Raw genomic sequence first — 25,526 nt, forward strand, 5'->3', positions numbered from 1 at the left:
TACTTTTCTTACTTTAAAGTATTCCATAATTTTTTTCAATAGTTATTATATATAAATCAGGTAATTAAAATAAGTATATATATATATATATATATATATATATATATATATATATATATTAATTACACAATTCCACAATGACCTATGAAGAAAATGAAATTATTGTACTAAAACAAAAAACAAATCAATTTGTAACTAAAATGCAAGTGTTATAACTTTAAGAGATAATGTTTGGAGAAAATACTTCAATAATTATTTCAAAGAAAATGAACATAATAATTTTATTTCAAAAAATAATATTAAAATTTGGGAGGAATTTGAAATTTAAAAGCTATCTTCTATTGAATAATATATAATGTAGTTAACAAATATTAATTTCTAAAAAGATCATATTTTGAAATGAAATGAACTCTACCTCTATTTAACAAATATTAATTTCTAAAAATATTGGATTCAAATTTTGATGACAATAAAATGTAAAAAAATAATTAAAAAAAAAGGGGGGGAGTAGAAAGTAAATGACAATTATTTCATGAAAATTTATAGGATAATTGAGGCACATACACTTGTTATTTAACAATTTAGGAAGATTTTTCCATCATGCAAGCGAACTCTTTAAAATTTATAGTTCCATCTCCATCCTCATCAAAGGCTCGAATCATGGCTTCACAAGTGCTCAATTTGAGCCCTTCTTGTAGTCCCAATCTCCGCATCACGCACCACAACTCACCCGGGCTTATTGCCCCATCCTCATTCATGTCGAACACCCGAAATGCCTGCCTCAATTCCTCCACGCTTGCGTTCTTCTCCTCGAGTAGCTCATTGATCACATCCATGAGTACTCCTTCAACCACTACTCCATTTTTTTCCTCCCTTTGGCTTTGTGGCATGCCGAGCCGGCCAACGACGACTCCAATTTCATCAGCAGAGAGCACTAACCTCGGCCGCTCCAAGTTGTTCTTCTCTTTTTCTCCTCCATCGATATTTTTGAAGAAAGGGAGGATGAAGGTTTTGAAAAGGTTTTTGTGGTACACAAGAAGTGTGCTCACAAGGTCTGAGACGAGATCTGTGAGCATTTTGTCAGCCATTGCATGTAGGGTACGTCGACCTTGAAGCACGTACGCATATATAACAATGGGTTTGCAAACTGCAGGGAAATTTCTCTGTGGTCACTTATTCCTATTGAATCAGTTGTGAAATTTCCATGCAAATTCCACGAATTGACCTAGAACATGCTTCAGACCACATGTGCGTTAAATGCTCCATTATTATTTAACATTATTATCGGAGAGCATTTTAATTAAATTAAATAAATAAATTTAAACATATTGAAATTACAATAAAGTACTGCATTGAAAATATATAAAAAATATCATGAATTTATAAGATATGAAAGATATCTTCCATTTGTATGAAGTTTTTACATAAACTTTAAAAATAAAAATTTATGAGAAACATAATGAAATACTCAATATATCAAGTTATGACATCATATATCAAGTTATGCATAGGGTAAGCAACTCGTCATGTGGATGATTACGTAATTCTAATTAATCCATAATTGAAAAAATTGGAAGTCTATATTTTATAAATAAATAAATAAATAAATATACATTTAAAATTGTTGTAGAGCTAAACAATGAGTTGGCATTGACTAGACTAGTTAAAGGTTGACTAGACTGATTATTCAAGTCTTATCTTATATATTGTCTCCGAGTCTATCCAATACTTTTATTTAATGGAATAAGTAGATGTGGAAACTTGAATCTTACTTTATGGATAAGATCATAAGCCTCAATTTGTTTATTAAAAATAATTTATTTATATAAAAGATATGTTTAAAGAAACTAGGTTGTGTTTAACGTTTGGATATGATATTAAAATTTATTCATTTTTTAACACTTGGATAAAAGAATTCTTTTCTAAATTAAGTCAATTGAACAAGTTAAGATCATAATTAGGTGTTACTTGCCGAGTCTGTTTGATCTCGTGAAATGGATACTAATTGAATTAGACTAATTGGCCCACTCAATCCACACGGATCAAATGAGCCCATCTAATGACTTGATTGAACTAACCCATTCAAGTCAACAAAATATCAACCTATAAATATTGAATTAATTGTGGAAAAGCCTTAAGATTGCACGGGTCAGCTCCTTTATATTATGATAAAGCTAGAAGTTTTCTTGAGCATGATTTAATATAATCGAGCTCCAATAATTTTATTGTATTTCAGTAAAAGATGAAATCTATTACTCTAGCAATTTTACATGGTCAGTTCCATGACTATGTATGAGGAGGTAAATCAAGAAGCTACAATTGACTACTATGAGAGAGGATATTATCTCGACTTCATTGAGATTCGACTCTTGCCCACTTCAACGAGTCCGTCCTGTAATAATCAACTCAATCATGCCCTAGGGGCACAACTTCACTGCATGATTATAGGTTTCTCTATCAAAATCTCCAACAATACATATTTTTTGCAACTATCTCGATCTTTGTGTTTAATTTTTTCTTCTACAAAAAAGTAAAATCGCCACCCCAACGGTCTCACATGGTCGTCCCACGACTATATGTGAGGAGGTAAATCGAGAAACTACAGTTGGCCACAACAGAAGAGGGTATTGTCTCTCGGCTTTGCCGAGATTCGAACACTTGCCATCTTTTGCAAGTCTGTTATGTTGTAACCAACTGAGTTATATCCCGGGGGCAAAACTGTCTTAGGTAAATTTTTTATAGTGATCGGCCCTACCGTCGAAACGGCCCATTAGTCAAAAAATCCCTAAATGCACAGTACTACTATGTTAATAAGAGCTTATTGCGGAAACAATACTTCAGTCAACATGTACATATTGCTAAGAGAATTGGAATTTAAAATCTCAGACAACACATATCTCCATATTTACCACTTGAGATAAGACACTTCAACATATTTTGAAATGAACCGAGAAAGTTTTCCATTAGTGATCAAGAACTAAATACCAACGAGCTTGTCTTAGAGATCATGCAGCTAGCAAATTAAATTAAACACTCAGTATGTTTCAGTAGCAAGTATTGGCTGAATGATCTAACCATGATAGCAACAATCAGTACACTCCATCCACGCAAAGACCGGTCGATAGGCCGCCGGCGATGTCGACCTGCTCTACAGCCTCATCGAGAAGCCAATTCTCCAGCACTGTGAAAGGATGATGGCGTTCAGTCTCTGAACTCTGCTTTCCATCATCACAAAGTGGGACAGTAGTTGAGGTTGGTTCCTGCAATGCAGTTGCAGTGTTTCTTGGTTCCTTCAATGGAACAAAGGGATTGGCTCCTTCAATCGAAGCATGAGCCGAGGAGCTGAGGTTGGCCTTTTTCTTCAGGCGAGTGTTCCAGTAGTTCTTGATATCGTTGTCTGTTCTTTGAGGAAGGTACGAAGCTATTGCTGCCCACCTTAATTCATCAGGGAAGGGTGAGTCAAGCTTCGATCAACATGTTGTCGAATCTATTCCATTAATTTACAGTGCAAAAAAAGATGTTTAGAAAAGGGGGAAAAAGAAGGTTCTACTTGTTGCCAAGCATTGATTGAAGATGAATGATCAATCCTTCTTCGCGTGGAGTAAAATTTCCTCGCTTGATTCCCGGTCTGAGGTAGTTAGTCCATCTCAACCTACAACTCTTGCTGCACCTCATCAGGCCTAGAATCCAAGAACATCAACAAGATGTCAAGAACTGCAAATTAATGAAACTAATTAACTTAAAGAAGAAATATGGAACGACGGATTCACTCACCAGTGTTAGTAGGAACTGATCTCCAGTTCCCAGGACCATGTTTTTGGATGTAGGACACAAGTATGATGTCTTCCTCAGGAGTCCAAGGACCCTTCTTGATGCCAACCTTCTCACAACACAGAGACCTGCCCATGGCTATCCGTCTTGCTCTACGATCACACTCACAGTTCGACGACAGTAGAGAGAATTTATATAGGAAGAAAGAAGGACTTGAGTTGGAAACCAAGGGCCATTTACCTGCAACATCTACCTCTGTCTTATTCACTGCTCTTTTTTTCTCAAGCGAAGTCAGCTTGCAGTATCACATGATCCATCAAGGTCGTCTTCCTTTTTGATCTCCTCTTTTTGGATCGAGAGGACCTCCCTCCCAATTAATGCTACAAGCTCATGAGGTCCATTCTCCATGATGGCCATCTTAATCTTTGTTCGAGCACTGCTGCTGGGGCATCAAAGTGATTGGAACAGTGAGTCAGCTGCACTTGCCTCTCCGAGCGTGCACCGCCTTAAGTCCTCGCCGCTTTGGTTGCTGCGAGGGACCAGTCTCGCCATTTCATCTCTGTCAAGGGCCACACAGAGCTCCCCATAAAGTTCGTTTCATGTGTAGCAGCTTCAAGGTGTCGACGAGCAAAGTAATGGAAAGGTTTTCAGATTGTGTATGAAGTTAAAAATCGGCAGAGGTCACGTTGTCCCCCTCATCAAGTTTAGAAACTATAGGTGCAAGCAAGGAAGTTCAGTTCTTGATTTTTTTTAGCTTCTTTACCAGGTTTTCCCTCCAAACTAGATATTTTTAGTTACTTTGTGGGCTCATGTCATTTGTGTGCTTAGAATTATGATCGGGCAGTTAATTGTATCTACCAAATTAGTGAAATTCTTTTAATTTCCTTTCCTAATATAGCATCATTAGTCATCTCTATATTAAGTTCAAACCTCCTCCAACTCTAATTCCTGGATCCGTCCTTACTTATTCCTATCAGATATTCAACTTTCATTCTCATTCTTATATCTTTTGAAGGATCGGATAAGCATATTCTATTACCATCTACTATTATATATATATATATATATATATATATCGATGATATATTGCATATCCATCCATGAGCAACACGTGAACACCTAATGATTTATTTTAGTCCAAATATTATACCCTAAATTCTAAATCTTAAAAAAAATCAATACTAGGTACTCACGAATGAGTATATAGTATATTATCTTCTTTTATATATATAGCTATATATATATAATAATTTAATTAGATATATATTTAATCAAGTATGGATAGGATTCTATCTGATTCATCTCCATATCCAAATTTAAAACTCTTCATATCTGATAATTTAATCGGGTTTAAAAAAACCTTTTATATCCTCTTCCATTCGAATCATATAAGATCCTCCTCATATTCAGAAGAAATTATCATACCTAGGTCATTGTCCTGACTCCTGATTTTATCTTCATTGTTGGATAGCAACTTATGTGAGATCTCGAAGGACGGTAACTCAATAGTGATGGATCAATTGAATATTAGCCTTGGTAAATTTATGAATACTACTAAGTTTAGCTTGTTAATTTTAAATAATTTATTAATAAAATTATTTATTAAATTATGTTAAATTTAATTATAAATTTATTTTCTTAATTTTTAATTCAAATATATAAAAAATATAATTATTTAAATTATTTATAATATATTAAAAATAAATTTTTTTTATAAAACTTATATATTAAATAAATATTTAACTTAATTTATATAAATAGTTAAAAGTTTAAGTAGGGCTTTTGTTCATTAACACCCATTAATAGAGCATTGGGGATGCTCTTAGTTAATCCACCTACTAGTTGATAATTGTTTATTATCCTAGGGCATAATCCAGTCAATCATCATATGGTAAAATTATCACAGTAAACAAAGATCTAATCTATAAAATCATGTGATCATACCCTCTCAGGTGGAGTCTATTTCGATTTCTAGATTTACTGCTCTATATATAGCCAGGTCATCATGTGAGATGTTGAAGTCAACATATGATATTTTGCATATTTGATAATTGTACATAAAAAAGTTGTATTAGATTTATAAAAATAAAAAAATTATTTTATTGGATGTGAAATTATTCCCAAGTAAAAGCAGAAATAACGAGTTAATTTTTTTTCCAAATATTATGGTATAGATTTAAGTTTTATTAATATAAAATTAAATTTATTTTAAAGTAGAAATAACAAATTAAATCTCTTCTAGCCACTGTTATACGGGATTTATTACACGTGGCCAAATCCTATCTCGACCGAAGAACGAACGGTCCTGGTGTCGCTATATATTCCTTCTCAAAGAACCCTAGGACTCCGCGTTGCTGCCACCGCACGCGCCTCGCTTGCTTCTCGTCGCATCCCCTTCGTTTCTCATGGCGCCCGTCAAGAAGACGGTTGGTTCCAGTCGATGGCGTTTTCCTTGGGGGTCTTTTTTTATGGGTTTTCGATGCTTTGACCTGATTTCTTTCATCTGCGCAGAAGAAGAATGCGGAGAGCATTAACAGTCGATTGGCTCTCGTGATGAAGAGCGGCAAGTACACTCTCGGCTACAAGACGGTTCTCAAATCTCTCCGCGGCTCTAAAGGTGTTCTTTTCTTCCTATTACAGTGTTCCTCTGTTTGCATAGTTCATACGAAGAATTTGTGAGTTAAGTTGGTTTATTTTGCTCGAATGGGGATGGTATTGTTGCATTTGACAATTGGTTTGACTTTGTTTCAAGGCGTTTCTTTTTGGGTTTGAATATTGTATTGCTTGTTTTCCTGCATTGAGAAATTCGGACCTGAGTGAGTTAGGCTTTGTGTCAGTTAAATGATGCCTTAAGTTGATTGCAATTACCGATCTAAATTTTGCATTCTCCTTCTTTGTTTCATCTCAAATTTATTTTCTATGTCTAGGAGAATCAGCTATAGGCAAAACATAATTTCATTTTTTTATACCACATGATGAATCTATTAACAAATGCACGGGTACACATCATCTACAACTAGAACCAGGAGTCTGTGTATTGTTAATGCAGTAATATTCGTGATATTTATCTGAACGCAATTTGATGCTGAGTAACAGGTAGGGCAAATGAACAATTAACAGTAGCTTTCATTGCTTGATAGTCTACTGGTCGTTGGAAATTGGAATAATTTCATAGTTCACTGTTTCACTTAGCATAGACTCCAAACAGTTTATGTTTTCAAACTTCATTTATCTTCTGATATTTGCTCTAAATTTGTGTTAATCATCATTTACTTGTTTTAGATCACAGTAATTAGTAAGAAGCCCTAGTTGGGTAGATTTAGTCCTATTGTAGAATAAATAGGCTTTGTATTTATTTGATTACTTTGGTGAAACTGCTTTTGATTACAAAAGGTACAATCTGATTGGTGTTAGAAACTTCATTACTCATCCCTGATTAATTGTTTTGATTGACCCTAGTTGTTCAATTTAATAGGTAGCTTCCAGATTGGTGTATCTACTTTTAATACCAGAAAATATGGACAACCATGTTTCTATGAGATATGCCTGTGCCCTATCCATCACATAAATGTATTGTTGCTAGTATGCATAACATTACAAGCTGAGTTGTGTGCCTAACAAAAATATATTTGAATTTCTGCTGGCAACTTGTCAAGGATCTTAAATGTTTAGTAAGTTAGCATCTAAATTTTGAATCTTTACCCTTATATTGGTATACTGCATATATTGGTTGTATCCAATAGTACCTTTTCTTTTGAACTGTTTCTGAGAATGTTTTTTTCTTATCAACTATGTTGTTTTACTCATAGATTTTAGCTTGTGTTTGATACATGAGCTTTCACTTTCTTTTCACTCCTATTAAACCTGTTTCAATTTTGGTGACAAAAGGGCATTTAACCCAATTACATTTATTTGACAAATGAAGTATTTGTCCACAGTTGGAGTGGTTGGTGTCTGTTACCTTGTGCCTGTGAATTTACATGCCCAATGTTGTTGAGGTTATAGTGCTTTTGTTAGTTATGGCACTCTGAATTATTAACTATTTATTTAATTTTCATGCATGTTGTTAAGGTTCACAAATTTTTGTTAGTTATAACACTTCAATGTTGTTCAGGTTCACAGATTTTGCTACAACATGGTCATTTCTGTTGCAGTTTCTAATGCTTCACATGCATGTTTTTTAGATGCTATCCATCTAGAAATTTACTCAATCTTTTTTCTCATTCTATCAAAACAGGGAAATTGATCATAATTTCTAATAACTGCCCCCCACTTCGCAAGTCAGAAATTGAGTACTATGCAATGTTGGCAAAGGTTGGGGTTCACCATTTTAATGGGAGTAAGTATTCTTGCCTCCAAAAATTTACTCTTATGTCTTTCTCCTTTGGGGTTTTAGGAGATGCAAATATGTGTTTTTGGTAGGTTCTAAATATGTTTCAGTCGCATAGAAGATAGAAGAAGAATTTAAATTTTGTTAGTGAAATTAATCTTATAATGACCTTTAAACTCTTCAGTTATATAATGCATTTATTATTTGTGGCTATGTTCATTATTAATTATAGTTGGTAGAATATTTCCTAGTATTTATTTTTACTCATTTATCTTTTTAACATACACCTTACAATTTACAATTCAAAATGACTAAAAAATAATTTACAATTTTTACCTCGATTCACTAATCTACCTCCTTTTAAGCCCATGAAATTTACTTTTTGAGAAGTTGAATAGTGTTGTCTCTTCAATAATTTGGATGATACTTCTGCTTGAAAAACAACAATGGAGTTGTAGCTCAACTCTAAACATTAGATTATCATTAACTTAAGCATACATGTTTTGGGTTGATGTTGAGATTAACAAAGTTGTTATGATAGCGCATTCATTTAGATGGATTTTGATAAATGGTTTCTAAAGTGATGCAGTTGGAATTTGTTCACAAGGTGGATGTTAATTAAGGTGGAAGTGATGGTGCAATGGCTGCTGACAAGGCGAGTGCTGAGGTGGAGGTGTAATCTTATCTGCACAGCGTGGTCTGATTCGCATGGTGTGACCTGACCTGCACACTCAAGCAAACATCAGAGGGCCTCAAAAGTTGGTTCCGATGAGGTCCCTCTGATGTTTAAGTCACTAGAGGTGTAGTGGACAGTAGAAAACAAAAGGGGAGAGATTCATTAGTTCAGTAATGGAACACGTACATGGGTGTTTATAAGTATGGGATCAGAGATACTTGTGGAGATTATGGCTATGATCTCTAGGAAATGAAGACTTGTTTAACTGTTTTAAATGGTGATTGCCATTAGTGTCAACGGTTCGACTGTTATTGGGCAGGAAAGATGATCATGAAGCGACCATTACAGGGTGCACAAGTCATGCTTGCAAGTGGCCGATAACCACATCGGTAGCTCTCTTTAGAGAAGATCTTGAAATGGGCCATGGATGCGACCTACTGAACTTGGAGCAAGGAGCTAGGGGAATTGAGCTGAGTGAAGAGTCGGGAACAATTGAATAGAGAGCTCGGTGAACTGAGCTCAACAGCCAATGCAATTCACTTGCCGACCTTCAAAAGCGCCAAGTGCTGACTTGCGCTAAGAGGTCATCCCTTTGGCACGAGATCTTAGAATACATGTGGTTTTGCTGACCTGGAGCTGGACCATATAGGCATGACATATTGACTTGGAGTTGATATGGAGTGAGGTCACTATCGCGCTTAGAAACTGTTAGAATTTTGCGGAAAAGTTACGTGACGATGGAGTTTCCTTTGGATCTCAAATATGGATTAGGAATGATTTGGGTTGTGAGTTGGAGCTTGAATCTTGACGGGTACATCAATCTTCAAGGGGTGATTGCAATATATGAATCTAGTCTGCCCCTTGGAAAATTGTGTTAATAACTTTAGGCCAAACAAAATTACCCAGCTGGTATTCTCATACAGCCTTGGTCCTCATGCATGTCTTCCATATCCAGTTGGCTCAAGATTGGGTGAATCCTATTGTTGGATTCGTTCACTAGACTGCTCACTTGTTTTAAACTAGTATTGTAGGTTCCTATAATGGCGGCTCTTATTGACTCCCACCTTTTGCTTCTTGGAGAAGATAGCCATGGAAGGTAATTATGGGGGAGGTAGGAATTTTGAATTTCTCGGAAGCACAAAAAAACATAATGGAAGATTAATATATTCTAGATCATCAGTGGTCATTTGACTCTCTTGGAACTTGCATTTCCCCCCTCAACCAACTAATTTTCACAATTTTGCATGTTCTCTAATTAAGTGTGATATATAACCACTAGAGTGCCAGTCTTTTTCTTTCTTTTATAGCATGATATATTCCTTGCGTGCTAATAACTTTGCTGTCTCATTCATCTAGATAACGTTGATCTCGGAACAGCATGCGGCAAATACTTCCGGGTGTGCTGCCTCAGCATTATTGATCCTGGTACTTTGTTGATCCATTAATTATTTCATCTGTCTATACAAGGCATTTCATCTGTGTTCTGAAATTTTTGGCTTTCAGGTGATTCCGACATCATCAAGAGCATCCCTGGCGAGCAATGAGAGAAATGAAATGATGCCATTCCTCACGAGGATTTTATACCTTTGCCCATCTGTATCCCATCCCCTTGCCCTTCTTTTCATTTATGATCTAGTTTTAACTCTGAAGCATTACAAGATATTGCAGCTGTTTCCTTATGATTTGCTTTTGTCAAACATTTGCCCTGCTAGATTTAAGCATCAGAACCCAACTCATGTTAGTTATTTCTCTGCTTTTCAATGCCATAATATGAGAATATATGCTAATGCACTGGTTTGCCATTTGGGTTAGAGAGGGGAGAATCAAATGCTACTAGAATATGATATGGAACAACATGGATCATGCTTTTGATTCATGTCTTTCTGTTATTCCTTTTCCCACCTTTTTCTTCCTTCTTCTTTGATAGTTATTGATCCAAAGCTATAAGAGTGCAGTTTAATCAATGGTAATCCAACTGGATTTTAATAGAGAAATGGTGATATATTTTGCACCATCTTTTGAGGACTACAGATGATATAGCCTTCGTAGATAGGGATGGTAAAAGCTGACACAACATTATTTTATTTGTAATTTTGTGAATTTGGATTTGAGACAAATAAGTCATTTGGTTATATTATTGTATCTCTATCTAACATTGAATCGGAAAACATCTGTTATTTTATATATATTAATTTTAACTTTCCCTTTATATTCCCCGAATTAACTCTATTTGATTATCTGCAAGGCCTAAAAGCTAGTGGAGTATTCATTCAAGAAGACAAATGACATGTGGAAGCCTCTAAGCCTGCACGTGATAGAAAATGCTTAGATCTAATTAGTTGGACTAATGCATTTTTTTAATAATTCGAGATCTTCTTTTTTTTTTTAATTTGCCTATTGGATAAATTCAAAATACAATTTATAAACATTCAAAAATTTACTTCTAAGATATTCATCTCATTTGATATTTGAATTCTGATTTTTTTTTCTTGAACATTTCATTGAAGTGCTAACATCACAGACCTTCCATTTCAGCTGCCCTAAGAAAAAGGATAAAAGCATCATGATTACAAATTGTTCAAAAAGAAGGCAAAATCTTTGAAATAAAAAAAAAAACTCACTACAAAATTATTGAAGACGAGAGAATTAGTTAATCCCTCCTCTCTCTCTAAATTCTAAATTAGTTCTTCTCCTTGTTGTGGCTTGGATTTGACTTGCTGGGTGGCAACTTCCTCAGGCTCGCACTGACCTCCACCTCCGGATCCTCGAGCACTCCATGAACCCCTCCCAAGCTCACAGTGGCTCCTCCTTCCAGAGGCTGCACCAGCTTCCTCGCCCTAATTCTGCTCTCCAATTCCCTCGGACATGGCGAAGGGAACCCTACGAAGAAAGGGTGCAGCACCACCAGCAGCAGCAGGGCACAGAAAATGGTGACAGATTTGGTTCTCATGACGGAGTCGAGTGGCATGATTGGCACGGTGATCATTGAGTGGTAGTTGGTTTATATAAAGGTTTCATAGTGAAGCAAGACATGGCACGTGAAGGAGAGGAGAGGATCGAGGGGCAATATGGGGAGTAAAAGTGCATTATATGGGGAGTAAAATTATAATTCATCATAACTGCACACATGAACCTTCTGAGTTATTCAGTTACGACGCAGCAGACTTGTAGAAGAATGCTGTGAAGAGTTTAAATTTCTAAGAAGAAAAACGAAGACTTGACATCGTGAGGATACTGCAGTTTCTCGATTTACCTCCTCATAGATAGTGGATCGACGTGTCATGCCTCTAAGACAAACAGATTCCACTTTTTTTTACAGAAAATACTATAGAGAAAATTGGTAAATGGGAAATCAATTGAGCTGATGAGATAGGGTTGAACTTGGAAAAGACGGATCCGAATCGGATTCCTCAAGTTGCGGATCCGATTCGGATCTGATGGCTGAGCACGAGATTTGACCAACGCATCCACCGTACGATGTGGGATGGTGGTCCCACACTCGGCCATGTTGTCAAAATGCAAGAGGTGGTGGGACCATTCGCCGCGCGTGAGGTCGACGCGCGATCGCATCCTGTTCCAGGCGCTGGCGGATATAGAGGCGGGCGCTGGTGGTGGTGGAGGCGGGCGTTGTACGAGTTCGATTTCTCCGCGGCGCCTCCTTCCTCGAGGAGAATCATCGTCTTGGGAAAATTTAATTCGGTAACTGTCGTCGATCGATGCTTTCTCGTCTTCTTGTCGTTCGTTTGATCTTTTCTTTCCGCTGGATTTTCTCGACATTTCTTTGCTTCCGCCTGCGAAAGGTTTCTTAAATTGGATAGATTATGTGTTTTTCAGCTTTGAAGAGGATGGGGCTTACGTTTGCGAAGCTGTTTAGCCGACTCTTCGCGAAGAAAGAGATGAGGATCTTGATGGTTGGGCTTGACGCGGCTGGTAAAACCACGATCTTGTACAAGCTCAAGCTCGGAGAGATCGTTACCACTATCCCCACTATCGGTTAGCATCTGTTTCCTCTTACACTCTTTGTTTGCTCGAGTGCTACGTGTTCAATTTTTACAATCTCATACTAGTTTTAATGCCATAGCTGGACTCTGATGTGATATTGCTAATTAATTGTTGAGACTTGGTCAAACTACCTATAAACAACTATCATGAGATTATGCGTGTAAAATTGTCTAGTCTTGTTGATGTGAAAATATATAACTTTCACCACTATTTCTTGGATTTAGTCACAGTCTGCTTTTCTATTTCAGGGTTCAATGTGGAGACTGTAGAGTATAAGAACATTAGTTTCACAGTCTGGGATGTTGGTGGCCAAGACAAGGTAATTTTCTTCTGTGGTTGGCATGTGTTTTACTTGCTGAAGCTTTACACTATATGATGAGGAAGATCTATGCACTTATGGAGGTCTCTTAAAGTTGAGAGCATAACTACATAACAGAATCTAAACTTTGAAATGTTGGATAATCAATTAAATAAACAAACATTAATTAAACTAAATAAATTGTAAAAGGAAAATACACACAGATGTACTTGATTACAACCTAGGTGGTTGTAAGCCAAGGCAGTTGAAGCTCGACTATGAAAATCTCCTTCAGGTGGAGAAACTTTTTACAGAACTTTGAAGCACAAGAGAAGCTAAAAGAGAATACAATTTCAATGTTGTCTCTTTTCTTCTAACTTCTAAGTCTATTTATAGTATAAGAGAATATATCTGGATCGCTGATCGTAGATGAATTTTCTCTTGGCCGTTGATCCGTTGATACGATCCTAACTGTTGATCAGAGATAGATTTTGATCGTAGCCGTTGATTAAATAAGAATAAACTTTATCTTTAATAAAAGATAAAGAGATTTATCCTTAATAAAAACTAAGATAAATGTTATTTTTTCTTCTTTTTTTTTTTCAACCGCCACGTCCAAAAAGTCCAAGTCTTCGTCAAAGTCAACAGTCAAAGTCAACGGTCAAAGTCAATAGTTTGACTTTTGTTGACTTTTTGTTCTCGGTTGGGTGATTTCTGGCCAACCGGAGTTAGGCTCACCCGAACCTGACTCCGGCCTTTTGCCCCTCGAGCGTGCTTCCTCCCGGCTTCTCGTTCCTCGGACTTCGCGCACGTCCTTCCATCCACCGGCGTACTCTTCCGTAGCTTGCGCGTCCCTCGGATTGCACCGAGCCCGTCGGCTCACTTCCCCGCGCAACCCTTCTCGTCCACTACGTCTTACACTCGACTTCCTCTGTACCTAAGTTCCTGCACACTTAGCAGAGAGATTAGAACAACACAGGACCTAACCTAACTTGGTTGATCACATCAAAACTAACTAGGGCACCAACATGAAATTCTTTGGATGCTTGACATTGCTTTTCTAATGCTATTCTAGGTCTAATATTTTGCCCTTTTGTTCGTTGTTTCTTTAAAACAGATCAGACCTCTGTGGAGGCACTACTTCCAGAACACTCAAGGCCTTATTTTTGTTGTCGACAGCAATGACAGAGACCGTATAGCAGAGGCAAGGGATGAACTTCATAGGATGCTTAATGAGGTGAGAAACCCTGATATGTTGACAACCACAATAAGTGCTATAATTCAACAGAGTCATGCTATATGATTATTTATTATGATTTGAAATTGGTTGGTTTAGATGTGCTTGATAGAATTGAGGGAAATGATTCTTAGAATAACTTGGTTTGTCTGTATAATTTCCTGCCTATGCATCTATTTTTCAAGTCACTTTCGCTTATGATCCATAGCTTTTGGTAAAAAAAAAATTCAGGTTACTTTTCCTAAATTTGTTTAAAGGCATGATCGCTTACTATTTTCCCAGGATGAATTACGTGATGCTGTGTTGCTCGTATTTGCAAATAAGCAAGACCTTCCAAATGCAATGAATGCAGCTGAAATTACTGATAAACTTGGATTACATTCACTGCGGCAGCGACACTGGTATAACTCTTGATCACCATTTGCTTATATGTTAGGAGTGCTTCTTTATCTGAGCTACAACTTACTACATGTGCTAAGCCAATACTGTGCCCTTTTCCTATAGAAGCTTGTTCTGCAATATAACCATTCAATTAAACATATACCTGCACACACACACACACAAAATGCATGTGTCTAGCCTAAAAAACACTTTCTTTACTGTTTTTTTTTGGGTCGCAATTATCTTTACCATTCAGTTCAAGATAAAAAAAAAATACAGGAAAAGAGAACACATGTATGATAGGGTTGGATTAACATTACTATAAGCAAAAAACAGGAGTTTATATGGAGGAGGTGTCAAATAACTAGGAGTCTTCCTTGCTTGGTAGTTTTTAAATAAGAGACGAGCATATATATTATCTATGCATTATTTTTGGTTGTTTTCCCTTCAGAGATGTAATCCTCCCCTCCCCCCCCCCCCCCCCCCCCCCCCCCCCCCCCCCCCCCCCCCCCCCCCCCCCCCCCCCCCCCTCCTTTGCTAGCAAGACTAATGAATCAACATTAGTTGCAAAGTATCACAAATGGCCCTCTCTTTAGCTTAGATATACTTCGATATGTCTGCCAACTAATCCATTATATATCCGTCTTTTTAGAAACATTGTCATATACTTCTTGTATGGATTCTGGCTGTGCTCGTACTGATTGTATGCTGTCTTTGATCCAGAGAAATGTCAAACCTTTCTTGCATTGCTTAACAATCAAGCGAAATGCATACTTTTGTAGGTATATACAGAGCGCATGTGCTACATCTGGTGAAGGCTTGTATGAAGGGCTGGATTGGCTCTCTAACAATATTGTTAACAAGGTAGCTTGCTTTATTGTTGTTTGAAAGATCATGAATACTAACCTTTCATTTAATTGCCACATGATTATAAGATTGGGTAGGCGAGTTCTACTGAAAATGAGATACTTATCTCTTGAACTTCTAAGCCGCCATCTCTTGGCAGGCAGACCACTTCAAGAATCCAAATACAAGTTTAGCAGATGATTGATGATAGAACTGAGTGGTTCCTAGGTTGTTCTGGGCAGTCAAGGAAACGATTATTCATTTCCCTGTGATTAATGATTTGAACTGAACAACAGTCACTACAAAAAAAAACAGACCTTTTGCGATGAATTTCAAAAAAAAAAAATTCATCGCCAAAATATTTTATGACGAAATTCTTTTTGGGGGTAATAGCTCGTAGCATAATTATATAATATTTTACTATGATATCTGAGTGTCAGATCAACATAAAACTATATAAAATATAATAAAATTAAATTATATATGTAAAAAGGAATTTTAATTAAATAAATTTTTTAAAAATTAAGTTATGCAACACAAAAAGTTATAGAAGTTTTTTAAAAGTAAATTATTTTATTTTGTAAACAGGTTAATATATCACCAATTTATATATTTAGGTTGTGTGGTATATTCTGGAGTTTTCTCAATTAATCATATATAATGCCAGCTCTACTATAAATCCGAAAGAATAGGCCAACAAGGCATGATGCCAAAGCCCTATATATATAGAGAGAGATAGTTATAGATTTCTCTCTCTTTTTCTTTTTCTTTTTCTTTGAGGTAGTACAACGTATTTATAATGTATTCTTGTGCTTACTGTATTCGTGTCTTTGTTTCGTCAGGCTTGAAGCAACATGGAGGAAGCTTAAATCTATGATCAGTAAAACATATATGTTAGTAACAGTGTGGTACTTTTGCTAGATGCTTATCTGCTGAGTCAAGTGCTACACCTGGATCAGTTACCTTGTTATTCTACATCTATCGTTTGTAATATTTTTTTTTTTTTTGCATATTGTTAAATATTCTATGTAATATCATGACGGCCTGCAATATGTGGTGTAATATTATTGCGCATAATGGTCTTTTAAAAGTTCCAACCTGTGAGTTAATTTGTACTTGTACCGTGCTAGTTTCCTGATTTTAACGTTTTGATTATCATCCATTCCAAAATTTTCTGTAATCTGTCTCTCACATCATATTTTGGTTGTTTCTTTTTCCTGAAAAAATAGGCTTTAATTGAGCCATCTTGGCTTCCCTTGCGTATTTATACTTATCCTCTGTTTTTGTTATAGGAGATTAAGCTATTCGATGCATTTCTTCCACCCTGATAAATGAGGTACAGTAGTATGCTGTTTTGGTGGAGGTAAGTTGACATTCCATATACATTAATGGTAGTATTGTTTCTGAAACAAATACTGATTGAGCAACGTTCAAACACATGACAAGTCCAATGAATGAAACATTTGGGAATTCATATAGTGGAATAGTATGTGAGGGAACATCTGTGCTAAGCATAATACAATTGTTCGAAAGCCTAGCTCTTTGTGATGATTGAGGATGTTGAAACTTATTGATGTCAATAGAATTTATCTTCCTCAAGCTTATTAATGTCAAAGAAAAGGAAACTATCAGATTTGTGCTAGAGAGATTGCAAGAAAATGGAGATAAGAATTTATTACATGAGATATTTCTTGGAGAACATGTTGATATTGTGATCAATGTGGATAAAACACAGGACTCAAGGATACATTAGAGTATCAAGTGGCAATGCTAGATTGTAGTAGGAGGCTCTATACTCTATATGTAGATTTGATTAAGCTAAAGAACGTTTACTATACATAAAAAAAGGTAACAAGTGATTGCTAGTTGTCATAATACTCTTCCCTTTTGGCTTTCTAAATCCATCTAAATAATGGCTCAAACCATCTTAATGAACTTGAAATTTCATATGATTGAGGTGAAAGTATGGATAAGTTTAGAGATTACCATCTCACTAATGGTCTTACCTTTTATTATGACCTTCCAAGGTTCATCAAGGTAAACAAAGGTCGTCATATTGCTAAGGTGAAGGTGTGAATGATATTCCTAAGAGCATTATCACACATTAGTGGTCTCACTTTATTTTTTGTTTAGTGCTTAAATCTTATTAAGCTCGAACTTCAATTTAGTTAAAGTATTTTTAGTAGCTAATAGTTTTCATATTCTTCTTCATTCACCCTGCATTTTTCTAATCCAATTTGTGAACCATCCGAATCCAACAAAAAACCAAGCGGCCAATCACCTTAAAACTACAGTTCACTATACCACTAACTCCCAAATCCCATCCAATGCTTCTCCTTAGTTATAAGATTAAGAACAACTATAGAAAGCATCAAAATTAAAAACACCCATTGGAATCATAATCATCCCTCAAAAACTCCGCCATTAAAGCTTGAAATTGTCGCCACAAATTTGTCAAACCAGACAACCAATCAACCACAAACTCTCTGTCTCTCTTTCTCCTTCCTCATGGCGACGCTGGCGCAAGAACTGAAGCCAAAGAGGCTCTATCAAATTTGGAAGGGAAACAACGTATGAATTTCTCGTTCCTTTTCTTTCTTTTTTTTTTTACTATTTGCAGCTAATTTTGATGAAACTTTCTCTTCTCCTTTCAGAGATTCCTCTGTGGTGGCCGATTCGTGTTTGGTCCAGATGCAGCCTCATTGCTTCTCTCCATACTTCTGATCCTCGGACCGACCGTCACATTCTGTTATCAAACAGTCACAAAGATCAAGCACAATAAGCGTTTCGCAGTTCCTGTTCTCGTCGTGACAATAGTTGCCACTGTTCTCGTAAGTCTGTAACTGATTAATTTACCACGCATTTTATTTTGATTCGATTATATATCGTTCATATTTGTGAAGGAAGAAGAATTTGCTGCATATAGGATTTGGCGGCGTTGCTGATGACGTCGTGCAGAGACCCGGGCATCGTGCCGAGGAACTCGCGGCCGCCGGAGGCGGAGGAGTCGTCGTTCAACGCGGCGGCGGCGACGCCGTCGATGGAGTGGACGGGGAGGACGCCGCGGATGAGGCTGCCGAGGACGAAGGACGTGATGGTGGATGGGTTCGCGGTGAAGGTGAAGTATTGCGAGACGTGCATGGTGTACCGGCCGCCCCGCGCGTCGCACTGCGCCATCTGCAACAACTGCGTGCAGAAGTTCGATCACCACTGCCCCTGGCTCGGCCAGTGCATCGGATTGGTACCTAATTACTCCTGAGCTTTCAAGCAAAATTCTAAGACGATCGATCGATCGATCAGGCATTTTGAAAATGCATGCTTTCTACTTAATTTCTCCTGCAGAGAAACTATCGGTTCTTCTTATTATTCATAGCGACTTCAACGTTTCTATGCGTCTTCGTCTTCGTCTTTTCTTGGCTGAACATCATCATGGAGAAACTTCATTATCACCGATCGATCTTCAAGACCATGAAAGCCGAGCTCCTTTCTCTGGTGCTCATGCTCTACACCTTCATCCTCTTCTGGTTCGTCGGCGGCCTCACTGCTTTCCACCTCTACTTGATCACCACAAATCAGGTACTACGTACAATCTCCTTCCTCAAAAGCACATACCTTTACTTGATTAAATCTTGCATTTTTTACTGATATGCAGACGACTTACGAGAACTTCCGATACCGCTACGACAAGAAAGAAAACCCTTACAACAAAGGCTCCTTGAGAAACCTCAAAGATGTGTTTTCATCGAAGATACCTCCTTCCATGCATGATTTCCGGTCGTGGGTGCTCGAAGAGACTCCACCTTCTACTCCAAACATCGGAGTCGTCGATGGCGTAAGCCGAGCAGAGATGGGCAGTGAACCAGCAACTGATGCCATTCCGCCCTTGCTACGGAATTTGGATTACAACAGGATTGAGGACGGTGAGGATGTCAACGCCTGCAGGCATGAAGCTGATTCTGCTGGTGGCCTTGTTGATCCTGTCGCCCACAGTCCTCGTTCCTCCATTGATTCTTCTCTGCATAGCTACAGAGGAGATAATGGAGGTTCCACAGAAGAAGCAGCAGGTGAGGAAGTTGATGAAAGTGAAAACTATAGCGAAGAGCACTCGTTTGCAACAGATACAAAGGAAGGTGACACTCTTAATAAACTGAATTGTGAAGAAACTAATGCAATTCCTTCTTAAGAAAAAGAAACCACAAGCGAAAATAAATTTCCAAAAGAGAAAGAGAGAGAGAGAGAAAAATCTCCAACTTTTATTAGTTTGGGCCATCTCTGCTGCAGGTCTAGCTCCAAGGGTCAAGGTAGCTTTTGCAGAACAAGATAAAATATAATTGAGATTGAAGTTCTTACTGCGCAGTAGATTTCTACTAAATACTCATGCTAGAGACTTGTGCTTGTGTACAATTCTGCACTGTAGTTTTTGTTTGCCAGAGATTTGTTGTTCTTTGTTGATAAATGGAATAAAATGATGCATGCAAAGAGTTATTTGAAGTGAAAACCATTAACTATAATATCCAATTTAAGTTTAAGTCTAATTTGAGTCTCATTTAATGATTTAACTATAAAATGGCCAGTAGTGGATGGATATGGCCACTAGCATAAAAAATTATTTGGATACGTCAATTCCTAAATATTCTTTACCATGATCTTCATTAATGGTTCTTTGCAACCTTCTCAACCATATGTCAAAATAATAAATAATCAATGGGATAAGGGGTTCTACAAAGAGTGTCAACATAATCAGCAAAAGCTTTCAACACTGCTGAGATATCGCCTGGAGCTTCTGCTGTATAATCCTTTTTGATAAAGACATTTCTCTCCATTGAAGTCCTGCTTCAACTGAATCCAACTCTGGGAATTCACCACCGCATGAATAGTAAAGCAGGTAGATGACCTTCTCTCCACCTAAACACCAGACTCTCTGCATCAGATGAAGCACACAGTTTCCATGCCTTATTCCTGCTGAAGATGCAATTGCAAGAGCAGATAAGCAGTCATGGCAGCATCTGAAAGCTTCTTCAGGGCCAAACAAACCATCTCTTCTCAAACTAGAAACAGTCTCACCCACAGGAGAAGTTACTAAGATCGGGATACCACACCAAGGATGACCACAAGTACCACTGGAAGCTGGTTTATTACACTGGCCAGAGTGAATCATTCTCCCAGATGCAACAATTTGAGGAAGATAATGAGTAGCTAAACCTCGTTGTTTCATTATAGTCAACACTTTAGTTTGTCTTTGAACCTGGTACCATTGATCCATATCCTCCCAAGCAGATTCTGGATTAGAAGAAATGGATCCAACATAAAGCATAAGTTTCTCTCCTGGTTGTTCTACAGGAGTGGCAATATAAATTTGAACATCACTATCAATTATTATTTCAACCATCTCAAAACCCTTCTCATTGCCTGAATCTTCCATCCGTATAATTGATCCTTTCTCAAGTTTCAGACTTTGTCCAGAGTTAAGCTTTATGGATTCTTCCTGAACTTCCACAATTTCTGGGGATTGATTTTGCTGCCGGAGATGGAACAAGCCGCTACCATTAACATGCACATCAACTAAATGCCTTTCAGTTCTGCGATTCTGAAGACGAGAACTATGTCCTGTGGCCAAGTTTTCAAGCAGATGTTTTGACATACCACAAAACTGAACAAGACAATGGAAGGTTGAAAGAAGAGCTTGTAGAGTTCCGATATCACCCCAGTTGGCATTCCCAAGTTTGTTCCATATACAGTCAATAGTAGAAACTGAGACTTTGGCATGTCTCACAATCCATTTGACAGCACATTTATAGACATCAGTACAGTCAAAATCTAGCTTATTAATATCACCTTCAACTTTTACTACCCCACCATACTGTGAATCAACAAGAAGCACATATACACAGTTTGCATTACGGAATGCAGTAGTTGATTTGCTAAGGCTTCTAGCTAACAGCACACGAAGAGCAAAGAAAAGTGCTTCACCAAGAATAGATGAAGAAGGCTGGTGATCATTCTGCAGTGACATACCAACGTCAGGCCTCAACAATGTTAACTGGATAATTTGATCCCATTTCCCATGGTAGTTCCTACTACTTTTCAACAAAATTGCAGTTGCACAAACACCTTCAAGCTTCCCTTTAGCAATAGCTTTTTCAGCAGGATAAAATTTTGAGTTTGTGCTGTGTATACAGGCCACTGAGAAAGGCACAGGTTCATTATGACCCCAAAAAGTTTCCCACAAACCCTTTACACTAGCATGTAAGAAATCTTCAATGGCAAGATGAGCTGTCACTTCCACTGCATCAGATCTTGATGCACATAGAGCACTAGGCATTCGTATCAACTGCTGAAATGAAACACCTTCAAGTGCATAATCAAAATTCTGTAGTTCTGCAAGTTTGAAAGGAACATCAAAAGTAGGCTTCCCGAATTCTGATTCCTCAGGTATTCCTGAAAGCCAATCTTCAAGGTTTGCTGTCAAAATTTCACTATCCACAAACTTCCGAAGAAAATCTTTACATCTGGAAGATGAACCATGTGGTCCAACTCTTGATCTTTTAGGCTCAGATCCAACTGAATTATGATCTGGATTTGGAGGCCAATCTGGCAATGATAAAACTGTTAGAAATGCATAATCAATACAAATCAAGAAAAAGAAATCACTAATAGATAGAACAATTTCTTATGTACCGATTCCAGAGATCTTGCTGCATCAGAAGATAGGTTGGTACTCAATAAAAAATCAGCAAGTATAGAAAAGGACTATTAAAAGATAAGTGGGCAACCCAAGCAATCCCCACTTCTCTTCCCTATCATCACTCTCCAACTTCTTCCCTGAAACCATATCCCTTATCACGTCCAGATCTTTCTTCAGCTCCAACTCCAGTTAAAATTATACAGCAACCAACGAACAGCAATTGCAAGTCATAACAACACTCGTTAGTCATAATTGCCACTTGCACTCACGAGCTGTGATCAGCACTGGGGCTAGCAAGCAAAGATCAGATGCACTAGTCCCCTGCGAGTTGCAAACAATGCTCACATTCATCAGTCATGATTGACACCAAAGCAATCACAACTAAGATTCTCTCTTGCGCTTGCAATCAGATCCTTATCCTTTGTGCTCAAGCTTACTAACAGCATCTACCTTTCATGGCTTCATCTGCTAAAATTTTATTTCTCTTTTCAAATAGTTTTTGCAATTTTGGCCACAAAAAGTCTTCATTTCATTTTTTATCAGGTATCTTAGAAGAACCCAGTTTATAATTTCACATGGCAAATTGTGAAAGATAGACTGAAATACATTTATGCTTCAACTTGAGGAGTGTTGGATTAAATAGTTATCTTTAGTTTGACATGGCTTATTAACATAACAATTTCTATGGCCATGCCTAAAATATATGTATGAGTTGTGTAATTACAGTTTTTTTGATGCAATATTTTTTAATCTTACCTATCACATTACAATATTACAAAATCCTAATCTGTTCAAAAAAGCTATACGGTATCCACACCATAAGTTACTTTGATGTCTCAGAAAAAGGTGAAGGGGAAAACCCCTAACTGTGATCCCAGTGAAAAATGCTCACAGTAGTCATTTCAAACCCCAATTCAGTCGCGCAATCTGCAAATTTCTACGCAGAAACCTCGGGCGACTAAATCTAACAAAAACCTACAATTTCCCGAGATAGAAATACCAACGGAAAACCAATCTCTAACCTTCCATTCAAAAGGAGCACTGGATCAAAAATGGTGTGGTGATTACTAGGCCTTCTTCCGCAGCAGAAAGGAGGAGGAGAAGGAGCATTTATAACATCATGTGATGAAATTTGTGGCTCCTCTTCCTGTACAATAGGCTGAGACACCTATACAACTCAAGCAGTCATATAGTTCTATGTAAAAGCAATGATTATTATTATTATTGAATATATAAATAATAAAGCTAGTCATTGTGAAATGTGAGAGGTAATACAGATTAAATACTAATGTCTATGGCTTATGATTGAGCATAGGCAAAAGTGTCTTCCTTTCATCAATGCATATTGCGAATAACTCTCAGCAATTGATTGGTCATTATAAAGTATCTTCTTGCATAAATAAATTTATTTATAAATTAAAATAAGTTTATTGATAATTATAAAGAAGTACTTATACAAATTTATTGTAAACTCACCAACTCTAATGCATATTCTACAATAGATCATGATCCAGTCGTGTACTTTGCGGTTCTTGTACTTGAACAGCGACCTCAGTATTTCTATTGTTTCGAGCAATATCTGAATTTTATTGCCAATTTGCTACCGTCCAAATTTTCTTCCAAGCATCTCAAATCTCATCTGGAATATCTCCACTTGTATATAATAATTCTTTATATTATTTTTGACAATACAAGTTCCATGTTGCTTTAAATTTGACCTCGTGTCCTATTCTTCTACAAAAAGGTAGAATTCGCCACCCCAGCAGCCCCACACAGTCAGCCCTACGATCATCTGTGAAGAGGTAAATCGAAAAATTACAGTTGACCACGACAAAGGTAAATTCGACCTCGTGTCCTAGCTTCCAAATAATTTTTTTTTCTACAACAATATCAAGAAAATTAGTATAAGGAGATGTTATACAATATCAATAATATTTAAATCCTTATCAAAAATTCACCATAATAGAAATCTTTAATGTCTTGGTCTATATGCCTCCATGTATAATCAGAAGTACAATGACATTCTTTACATTTTGAGTGATGTATGCTGATATGCTATGACCATTGGGAGTACAACTACATTAAAAAATCTTTAATATTTCAAAATAAGAAAAAAAGACTATATAAATATGAATTAGTAATAACATCAATTATTTAATAATATATAATAAAAATACTTACTTATCATCAATAATTGCCAGTATAATCTTCCCATTCTATACCGATGTACGATTTGACATGATTATATCTATAAAATAATATTATAAAATATATAAGTTTTAAATAATAATCAAATCAATACATTAATGTCCTATATTGTTGAACCAGGGAGATTTACATATAAATTAAATTGTCCTATATTAAAAACCAAACCAACACCACAACATCATGGTACTGGTTTGCTCTGGTGTTGGTTTTGCTATGGTGTTGATTTTGTTGTGCCCTCCTTTACGATTTCTAACATTACAAGGTTAGAAAAAAAAAAGTAGATCAATCAACCTTAGAAATTTACTTTAACATAGTTTTCAATCCTAGAATTTAATCATCACTACTATATAAATCATTAACATTAACAGTTTCTTAGTCTTTATTGCCAAACTCTATTGATACATCAACCTCCTCACTATTGGACATCTCTCCATCATCTAATTCTTCGTAAGTAACATTTACATCTACTAGTAATTGGGATGTGGATTGAATTTGTAAATAAACTAAATGTCTCTCCACTTCCTCCTTATGCAATGCATTAGGGTTTTGTGTTGTGATGGAGTTTGACATTTCTATGGTCGAGCGAGCATTTATTCGACAAACTGCTAACCATGAGTATATAAATGTGTACTTGGTCGCTCGTTCTAACAGTTACGGATAGCTACTAGGTGGCTTCTTCACCAAGGACCTGAAAAAATCACCTTTGATTAGTCCTTGGGTGAGAGCGCTAATGAGGATATCGAAGGGGGTGGAGGGCACATCCCAAACAACTCAATCGAATCGTTGGAGATATTCTCTCAAGATCTCCCTAGGTTTTTGCTTCAGGCAAACAATATTGAGAAAGGTTTGTCGATATTTCCTACTGTTGGCAAACTAGTGTAAGAAAGCAACCTTGAAGTCCTTGAAGGTGCGAATGGAGGAGGTCGGGAGGCGCTTAAACCACTGCGCTGAGCCGGACAGGGTATTCAAGAAAACCCTGCACTTTACTTTGTCGGTGTACCGATGCAACAAAGTCACGTTTTCGAAGTGGCACAGATGGTCTTCTGGGTCTGTGGTACCGGGAACAATTTGGAGGATCGGATTGGACCAGCT

At 37.0% G+C, this 25,526-nt stretch overlaps 5 protein-coding genes across 5 annotated transcripts; 3 read left to right on the top strand and 2 right to left on the bottom strand.

The window, feature by feature from the left end:
* Positions 1-561: 561 nt before the first annotated feature.
* Positions 562-1,088, bottom strand: LOC141837806 (uncharacterized). Its single transcript, XM_074725181.1, has one exon. The coding sequence runs from the start codon at positions 1,086-1,088 to the stop codon at positions 582-584; it is 507 nt and encodes a 168-aa protein (XP_074581282.1). The 3' UTR covers positions 562-581.
* A 1,864-nt stretch (positions 1,089-2,952) lies between these two features.
* LOC141838943 (transcription factor MYB60-like) lies at positions 2,953-3,922 on the bottom strand. The gene is made up of 3 exons (XM_074726575.1): positions 3,775-3,922; positions 3,551-3,680; positions 2,953-3,435 (listed from the first exon to the last, which is right to left on the bottom strand). The coding sequence occupies exons 1-3, from the start codon at positions 3,905-3,907 to the stop codon at positions 3,090-3,092; spliced, it is 609 nt and encodes a 202-aa protein (XP_074582676.1). The 5' UTR covers positions 3,908-3,922; the 3' UTR covers positions 2,953-3,089.
* A 2,158-nt stretch (positions 3,923-6,080) lies between these two features.
* Positions 6,081-10,518, top strand: LOC141838944 (large ribosomal subunit protein eL30). The gene is made up of 5 exons (XM_074726576.1): positions 6,081-6,197; positions 6,283-6,388; positions 8,009-8,110; positions 10,134-10,202; positions 10,281-10,518. Exons 1-5 carry the CDS (start codon positions 6,177-6,179, stop codon positions 10,319-10,321), a joined length of 339 nt encoding a protein of 112 aa, XP_074582677.1. The 5' UTR covers positions 6,081-6,176; the 3' UTR covers positions 10,322-10,518.
* Positions 10,519-12,329: 1,811 nt separating this feature from the next.
* Positions 12,330-16,638, top strand: LOC141837872 (ADP-ribosylation factor 2-like). The gene is made up of 7 exons (XM_074725241.1): positions 12,330-12,476; positions 12,612-12,770; positions 13,028-13,098; positions 14,195-14,314; positions 14,597-14,715; positions 15,478-15,559; positions 16,384-16,638. The coding sequence occupies exons 2-7, from the start codon at positions 12,623-12,625 to the stop codon at positions 16,387-16,389; spliced, it is 546 nt and encodes a 181-aa protein (XP_074581342.1). The 5' UTR covers positions 12,330-12,476; positions 12,612-12,622; the 3' UTR covers positions 16,390-16,638.
* Positions 16,639-17,605: 967 nt separating this feature from the next.
* LOC141837871 (putative protein S-acyltransferase 1) lies at positions 17,606-19,767 on the top strand. The gene is made up of 5 exons (XM_074725240.1): positions 17,606-18,112; positions 18,196-18,372; positions 18,468-18,782; positions 18,884-19,117; positions 19,194-19,767. Exons 1-5 carry the CDS (start codon positions 18,050-18,052, stop codon positions 19,722-19,724), a joined length of 1,320 nt encoding a protein of 439 aa, XP_074581341.1. The 5' UTR covers positions 17,606-18,049; the 3' UTR covers positions 19,725-19,767.
* Positions 19,768-25,526: the final 5,759 nt, after the last annotated feature.

Source organism: Curcuma longa, chromosome 11, assembly GCF_044706935.1.
Source record: "Curcuma longa cultivar G26 ecotype Majalengka, Jawa Barat chromosome 11, ITB_CL_G26_1.1, whole genome shotgun sequence".
In the NCBI taxonomy this organism is placed as follows: domain Eukaryota; kingdom Viridiplantae; phylum Streptophyta; class Magnoliopsida; order Zingiberales; family Zingiberaceae; genus Curcuma; species Curcuma longa.

Excerpts from the sequence above, each read along its gene's own strand:
- LOC141837806 (XM_074725181.1), bottom strand. The coding sequence starts at position 1,088 with ATGGCTGACAAAATGCTCACAGATCTCGTCTCAGACCTTGTGAGCACA.
- LOC141838943 (XM_074726575.1), bottom strand. The coding sequence starts at position 3,907 with ATGGGCAGGTCTCTGTGTTGTGAGAAGGTTGGCATCAAGAAGGGTCCT. Across the intron at positions 3,681-3,774 it reads ATCAGTTCCTACTAACACTG|GCCTGATGAGGTGCAGCAAG; the intron begins GTGAGTGAATCC and ends CTTGGATTCTAG. Across the intron at positions 3,436-3,550 it reads CAATCAATGCTTGGCAACAA|GTGGGCAGCAATAGCTTCGT; the intron begins GTAGAACCTTCT and ends TGATGAATTAAG.
- LOC141838944 (XM_074726576.1), top strand. The coding sequence starts at position 6,177 with ATGGCGCCCGTCAAGAAGACG. Across the intron at positions 6,198-6,282 it reads TGGCGCCCGTCAAGAAGACG|AAGAAGAATGCGGAGAGCAT; the intron begins GTTGGTTCCAGT and ends TCATCTGCGCAG. Across the intron at positions 6,389-8,008 it reads ATCTCTCCGCGGCTCTAAAG|GGAAATTGATCATAATTTCT; the intron begins GTGTTCTTTTCT and ends CTATCAAAACAG.
- LOC141837872 (XM_074725241.1), top strand. The coding sequence starts at position 12,623 with ATGGGGCTTACGTTTGCGAAGCTGTTTAGCCGACTCTTCGCGAAGAAA. Across the intron at positions 12,771-13,027 it reads TACCACTATCCCCACTATCG|GGTTCAATGTGGAGACTGTA; the intron begins GTTAGCATCTGT and ends TTTCTATTTCAG. Across the intron at positions 13,099-14,194 it reads ATGTTGGTGGCCAAGACAAG|ATCAGACCTCTGTGGAGGCA; the intron begins GTAATTTTCTTC and ends TCTTTAAAACAG.
- LOC141837871 (XM_074725240.1), top strand. The coding sequence starts at position 18,050 with ATGGCGACGCTGGCGCAAGAACTGAAGCCAAAGAGGCTCTATCAAATT. Across the intron at positions 18,373-18,467 it reads CAATAGTTGCCACTGTTCTC|GATTTGGCGGCGTTGCTGAT; the intron begins GTAAGTCTGTAA and ends TGCTGCATATAG. Across the intron at positions 18,783-18,883 it reads TCGGCCAGTGCATCGGATTG|AGAAACTATCGGTTCTTCTT; the intron begins GTACCTAATTAC and ends TTTCTCCTGCAG.